The sequence below is a fragment of the Myotis davidii genome, unplaced genomic scaffold (genome assembly GCF_000327345.1).
Source record: "Myotis davidii unplaced genomic scaffold, ASM32734v1 scaffold3363, whole genome shotgun sequence".
Classification (NCBI taxonomy): domain Eukaryota; kingdom Metazoa; phylum Chordata; class Mammalia; order Chiroptera; family Vespertilionidae; genus Myotis; species Myotis davidii.
The window spans coordinates 1,503-8,615 of record NW_006294260.1 but is presented as its reverse complement, the minus strand read 5'-3'; the positions used below and the strand labels follow the sequence as shown (position 1 = coordinate 8,615).

At 47.1% G+C, this 7,113-nt stretch overlaps 1 protein-coding gene across 1 annotated transcript; it reads left to right on the top strand.

Annotated features, from left to right (window-relative positions):
- Nucleotides 1–5,524: 5,524 nt before the first annotated feature.
- LOC102754826 (sialic acid-binding Ig-like lectin 14) lies at nt 5,525–6,853 on the top strand (the record flags this gene model as incomplete). Its single annotated transcript, XM_015566925.1, has 4 exons — nt 5,525–5,589; nt 5,667–6,076; nt 6,293–6,571; nt 6,806–6,853. Coding segments are annotated over exons 1-4 (772 nt in total), but the record flags the coding sequence as incomplete, so codon positions are not given.
- Nucleotides 6,854–7,113: the final 260 nt, after the last annotated feature.

Sequence of the window (7,113 nt, the reverse complement as noted above, 5' to 3'; positions counted from 1 at the left end):
TCTTTAAGTATCACTTTATAATTTATGCACAGTAGAGATAATTCAAAAATAAGAAAGTAATAGAGATATTTTGGAACAAGTAACTGGGGCAGTCTGGTGATAGCCAGAGGGAAAGGGGAACGGGGGCTAGGCGGAGGTGGGCAAATAACGGGGAAATGGCGATTGAAAGAGATTTTTGCTTGGGGTGATGGTCACGCGATGCAGTGTGCAGATGATGTTTTGTTGAGCTGCACACTTGAAACCTGTATGGTTTTATGAACTAATGTCACCCCAATAAATTAATAAAAATGTGTTAAATAACAAAAATGCAACTGAGTAAATTTGAAGATCTGATTGGCTTTTCAAAAAGGAGAGAGGAAAAAAACAACCCCTCATTTCCTCTAGAAAAAAAAAGTTTTTAAATTCTTGACCATAATAACAGCTAAGCCCAAAGTGGTTGTATGGGGGAAATGGATTTCACATTTCCTAATATTGACATATTCCCTGTGAGCTGATCTGGAAAATTAATAAACCCAAAGGGGAGGAGATCTTGGAAAACTCTGACTTATAACCTGTTGGTCAGAAGCACAGGTGGATAACCTGGACTTGAGATTAGCACCTGACATGGGATTAAGGAGGAGGGCAGGTTAAGAATTTAGCCTTAAACATGTGGCATCTGATGCTACATTCGGGTAGGTAGTGTCAAAATTGAGTAGTTGAATTGCTTGATGGTGTGGGAGAAATTCCTCATGCCACCCACAATGGAATTGGTCTCAGAATACCAAAATAGATATTTTACATTCACTTTCTTTTCTTTTTATTATTTTTTAAAATATATTTTATAAAAGTGCTAGTTTTCTCTGAAGCACTGGTACCAACTTACATTTCAACAACCGTTGGCCCACACTGTCAGTGGCACTGGGTGTTTGTCCACTTGGAGCCAGTGTAATACTATCTTATTGTGGTTTTAACGAGCGCTTTCCTGTTGCTAATGAGCTGGAGCTGCTTTTCATTTGTTTACCAGCTGGTTGTTTTCTCTTTTATGAGGTGCAGCTCAAGTGAGCCCATTTTTCTGTATTTTGTTTTCTCATGTATTTGTAGAAATTCTTCTTGGAATTCTGGAGACCGACACTTTGATGCTTGCACGTGTTGTAAAATTCTTCTCTCACCTGATGGCTGATGATTTAGCACTACCTATGGCGTCTTTTATGAAGAGTCCTGAATTGTAACATAGTCCAGATTGTCCGTGCTTCTCTTTATAAATAGTGCTATTTATGTCTTGTTCAGGAATCCCTTCCTACGTTTAGTTCTTGGAGATATTCTGTGATGTTACCTTCTAGGAACTCTAATGCCTTGTCTTTGGTAAAACAGTAGTTCTTCTCCATCTGCCCTGGGTTTCAGTGCCTTGTAGGAGCCAGGGGTGCAATCTCATCCCACTGCATTCAGATCCCTCGCTGCCCACACACACTATTGAAGTTTATCTTCTCGTGACTTCTGTGCATCAGCCCCTCTATCATGCATGACGTTTCCTGTGGGTTAGGTCTATGGTATTGCTAGGTGCTCTGTTCTGTTCCCGTGGTCTAGTGGTCTAACCCTGTGTTAGCACAGCACCGTCTTGTTTTCTATAACATTTTAATGTCTTGACGTCTTATGGAGCCAGTCCTCATACATTGTTCTTCATGATTGCCTTGGCTGAACTTGGAAAAATTTATTTCAATATAAATTTACAATAGCAATACCAAGTTCCACAAAAGTCACTTGGAGATTGGTGACATGTCGCTTTAACTCAGAAGTTAATTTGGGTAGGCTAGACTTTTATACAATACTAGAGGCCCGGTGCACAAATTTGTGCATGGTGGGGTCCACCTGCCCGCCCCGATGGGGGCCAATCAGGGCCGGGCTGGTGTGGAGGAGGGGATGTGGGAGGTTGGCTGCCAGCCCCATCCCCAATCAGGGTGGGGGGACAATTGGGGACAGGGCTGGCCAGGGGGAGGGGCTATGGGAGGTTTGGGGGGCCAATTGGGGGCCTCATCGGGCCGGTTGGCCCCTTTAGTGAGCCTTGTAGCGACCAATTGTTCCAATTGTTCTGGTCATTCTACTGTTCTGGTCACTTGGCTTTTATATATATAGATTGTTGTCATACCCATTAACATGCATATTGTCTATTTATTTGCATCTTTAATGTCCTCCTAAACAGAGTTATAATTTCCTTCATTGAGAAAGGACATATTATATTTTTATGTAAATCTCTTAGCAATATACTCTCTTAGCAATTTTCAAACATACAACACAGTACTATTAACTGCATTATTATACCTAATAGTATTAATACCCACTATTATTATAAAAATATGTTTATTTATTTCAAAGAGGAAGTGAGAGGGAGAGATAGAAACATCAGTGATGAGAATCATTGATCGGCTGCCTCCTGTAATCCCCCTACTGGGGATCGAGCCCACAACCTGGCATGTGTCCTGACCGGGAATCGAACTATGACCTCCTAGTTCATAGGTTGATGCTTAACCAATGAGCAACACCAGCGGGGCAGTACCCACTATTATTAACTACAGTCACCATGCTATACATCACATACTTATGATTTAATCATTTTATGACTGGAAGTTTGTACCATTGACCACACTCATTCATTTTGCCCAACCCACAGGCTCTGCCTCCAGTAACGATCAATCAGTTCACTGTATCTCGGAGTTTGATTTTTTCAATGTTTGGAGAAAGAATCAAAGCAGAGGGTGAGGGCGTAGGAGAAATGCACTCTCCAGCCCTGGAGAGTCTTGGAAAAGACAAAGTATCAATCATCCTTCCATCTTGAGAAGGAAGTTAGTTGAAGGAATGAAAGGAGCAGAAACTTATTTATTTAAATATATATATTTTATTGATTTTTTTACAGAGAGGAAGGGAGAAGGATAGGGAGTTAGAAACATCGATGAGAGAGAAACATCAACCAGCTGCCTCTTGCACACCCCCTACTGGGTATGTGCTTGCAACCAAGGTACATGCCCTTGAGCGGAATCGAACCTAGGACCCTTCAGTCCTCAGGCTGACGCTCTATCCACAGAGCCCAAATGGTTGGGGCTATTATTTCTTGTATGTTTTATTTCCAAGCTTGAGATTTGCTAGATCTCTCAGTGATAGGAATTGTGGGGGTACAACCATGGAAATCGTGCTTTTCTTTAGGTCTATGCTTGCATTAGACTAGTGGTTGGCAAACCGCGGCTCACGAGCCACATGCGGCTCTTTGGCCCCTTGAGTGTGGCTCTTCCACAAAATACCACGTGCGGGCGCACACGTACAGTGCGATTGAAACTTTGTGGTCCCTGCACAGAAGTCAGCTTTCGGCCTGGGCGAGTCTATTTTGAAGAAGTGGCATTAGAAGAAGTGGGGGGTGTCGGTCGAGCAATGGGAGACGCAGCATCTGGGGAAACCCAGCGCCCTGGGGGAGGTGCGTATGATCCAAGCACGAGTTGAGGATGGGAGAGTTGGAAGGGGTGACCTCAGCGAACTTACCTCAATCAGATTGAGGACGTTTTTAGCAAAGGCCAGCTTAGGGGACCCTAATTAAGTTAATAACAATGTACCTATCTATATAGTTTAAGTTTAAAAAATTTGGCTCTCAAAAGAAATTTCAATCGTTGTACTTTTGATATTTGGCTCTGTTGACTAATGAGTTTGCCGACCACTGAGCTAGACAATCTTCATTGTAATATGCGAGGAGTCCAGATAGGTGGTGGGGGGAGCTGGTTCCTTCCTTTTCACCTGCACCCAAGGCAGGGGCAAACTCAGGTTTGTGGAGCCTGATATTGACATAGATGTCAAGATTATTGCTTCAAAAAAATACAAAATCTGCTACACATGGATTTTTCTAACACGAGAAAACATATTACATCAAGTCACAAAGGCAAAAATGTTTAAGCCCAAAATATAAGACAAATGAAAAAAAAGTACAGACTATTTTTCTTAGCCGTGCAACATACTTGTCCGGCACACTGGCATAAGGCGTGTTCTCTACAATTTTTTAAATCCTCAGTTGAGGACATGTTTATTAAGACAAATGAGTAAGGAAGGGAGGAGAGAGAGAGAGAGAGAAAGAGAGAGAGAGAGAGAGAGAGAGAGAGAGCGCGCAATATGCGAGAGAGAAACATCAATCAGTTGCCTCCTACATGCCCACTCAGGGGATGGGACCCACAACTTAGCTATGTGCTGTGACTGGGAATTGAATCCACAACTTTCTGATGTAAAGGATGATGCTCCATCCTGAACCACAGTTTTTAACTGATACTTTTTGATTGGCTCTTTATAGGAGATTAATTCTGTCACATAGTAATAAATGTTAATATCATATTAAGTATTAATTACTAGAATATTATATTTATACCAGAGGTCCAGTGCATGAAATTCGTGCATGTGTAGGGTCCCTAGGCCTGGCAGTGGTCAGGGCTGATGGGGCCTTCCGGCTGCTGGCCAGGGCCTTCCTGCGTTTCATGTCGCCCCTGGAGGTCAGCATAAGTCATTTGGAGCAATCAAACTCCCAGTTTCCCCATCAAACTCCCGAGGGGACACTTTGCATATTAGCCTTTTATATATATAGATAATATAGAGAATAGAGAGAGAACTCAGTGTTCCCTTTAGCATGGATGATAGACATTTCTTTTTCTCCTGTACAATTAAAGAAACGTTTCTTTCAATCACACAATTTGTTACTGGGAATGTCTGAAGTTTCACATCACTGCCATATTTGGGAAAACATTCATCAAGTTTCTTTCATAAAAGAGCAGTAGAATTGCAGGTTATGTCCACACATCACTCGAGCCCCTGCTGGGCTTCAAAAAGAGACGGAGCATGTGAGGGGCCTGAAGATAGATCTTCCTGAGCTGTAGGTGGTGAATTTGCTGCTCTGCTGAGGCTCCGCCTCTCGTTCCCTCCAAATGGGGCAAGATCTCCCTTTACACACCCCCTCTGATGGGGCCTGTGTGCTGTCACTGTCCCAGGTCCCTCAGGCCCTGGAAGACCCACGTGTGTGCCTCCCATGTCCCCACAAAGCTCTCAGAGCGAAGGGCTTGAATGCTCGTTTATGCAGGGGATCCACCCCACAACTGGAGTTGATTCTGAATTGCTTTTTCTCTTGCCAGCACTTGAGTTGTCTAAAGAAAATGTAAAGTTATCCTTTTCCAGACCCATCAGTGGTTTCAGCTTATAGGTAGGTCTCCCCAGAGTCCAGCTCTGACCCCAGTGGCCCCCTGGGTGACCTTCCCCCCCCCCCACTTACACATCATCTGCAAGGTGATAACTTTCAGATTCACATCTGGACACGCCTCTCAACCTCTGGGGGCCTCAGCATATCCACCGGCAGGGTTGGGTGGAAGGAGGGAGGGAGACAGGATGATTTCTGACAACACCGCCACCCCCACGTCCTGTGGAGGCAGAGTTCCCCTTCCAGCCTCGCCACAGTCTCTCTCCCAGAGCTTCCTGTTGGGGTGTCCTCGGCCCCACCCCAGAGCTGGGCACTTTCCTCCCGGACACAGGGACCGGGACCCGCTCTGCCCTGCCAGAGGCAGACATGGTATCCCTGCTGCTGCTGCCCCTGCTGTGGGGGGATGAGTGGCTGAGGGAGGAGGGCTGGGCAGGTGGGGGATCAGCAGGGGCTGCCACTGAACCTCTGTCCCCATCCCAGGGTCCCTGCAGCAGCAGCCTGGCTATGAGCTCCAAGTGCAGGAATCGGTGACCATGCAGGAGGGTCTGTGCTTCCACGTGCCCTGCTCCTTCTCCTACCCCTCATCTTTATGGACTTCCTCTAGTGTGGTCTTCCTCTACTTGTACCGGGACGGGGACAACACAGACTATGATGCTGCTGTGACCTCAAACAACCCAAATAAAGGAAAAAAGAGTGAGACCCTCGGCCGATTTCATCTGACAAGATCCTGGAAAAATGACTGTTCCCTGCAAATCAGAGATGCCAGGAGGAGTGACGCAGGACGCTACTTCTTCCAAGTGGAGATAAGAAATCCTGGATATAATTACGGAGTATATTACTTCCAAGGATATAGTTACCAAGATAAGATGATGGATTTTCAGGTGACAGGTACAGCAGGGGCCCCGGAGAGGACCCGGGACATGGTACCCCATGTTAGAGCAGGAACAGGACGCTGGACACTCCCTGTCCAGGCCTTGGGCCCTGGGTGGTGGGAAGATCACAGGGCCTGGGGAGCTCAGGGGCCCTGAAGCACGAGTCCCACTCAGGATCACACTTTGGGTCCTCAACCCCTGGAGCCCAGGCACCTGCCTTTCTCCCCTGCAGCCCTGATAGAGAAACCCCACATCCGGATGAGGGAGCCGTTGGAGTCCAGCCGCCTCTCACAGCTGGCCTGCAGCCTGCCAGGGGCCTGCGAAGGGGGACGACCTCTCACCTTCTCCTGGGAGGGAGCCGCTGTGGACTCACTGAACCTCCAGACCCTCCGCTCCTCAGTGCTCACCTTCACCCCGAGGCCCCGGGACCATGGCACCAACCTCACCTGGCAGGTGAAACGGGAAGGATCTTCGGTGGCCACACAGAGAACCATCCAGCTCAATGTCTCCTGTGAGTATTGGAGGGATGGCTGTGTCCATAGGGACAGTGGGAGCGACGTGTGTGTGTGTGTGTGTGTGTGTGTGTGTGCAGGAGGCTGAGCTAACCTGAGAACACCCAGGCATGGATCCACGTGTAGGGGGGGAGTGACCAGAAAGAGAGAACTCCTCCTTCCTGCTTCCCACCACCCCTCCTTGGGATTGGGGTGACTTCCATGTGAAGTGGGGCCCTGTCTTTCTCTCCCAGATGCCCCAGGGAACCTCACCATAGGCGTCTCCTTCAGAAATGACACAGGTAGGAAAGAACCCCTCCTCTCTGGGGCTGGGACCTGCCCCGGGGCCTTGATGGGACAGAGCGGGAAGCAGGAGTTTGAATGGGATCAGACCTGGGAAGGGCAAGGATGAAAGGCATCACCCTAGTCCCTCACCTCTGGGTGCCTGACCTGTGGTCCACACATCTTTCTTTCTATCTTCCTTCCTTCCTTCCTTCCTTCCTTCCTTCCTCTCTCTCTCTCTCTCTCTCTCTCTCTCTCTCTCTCTCTCTCTCTCTCTGTC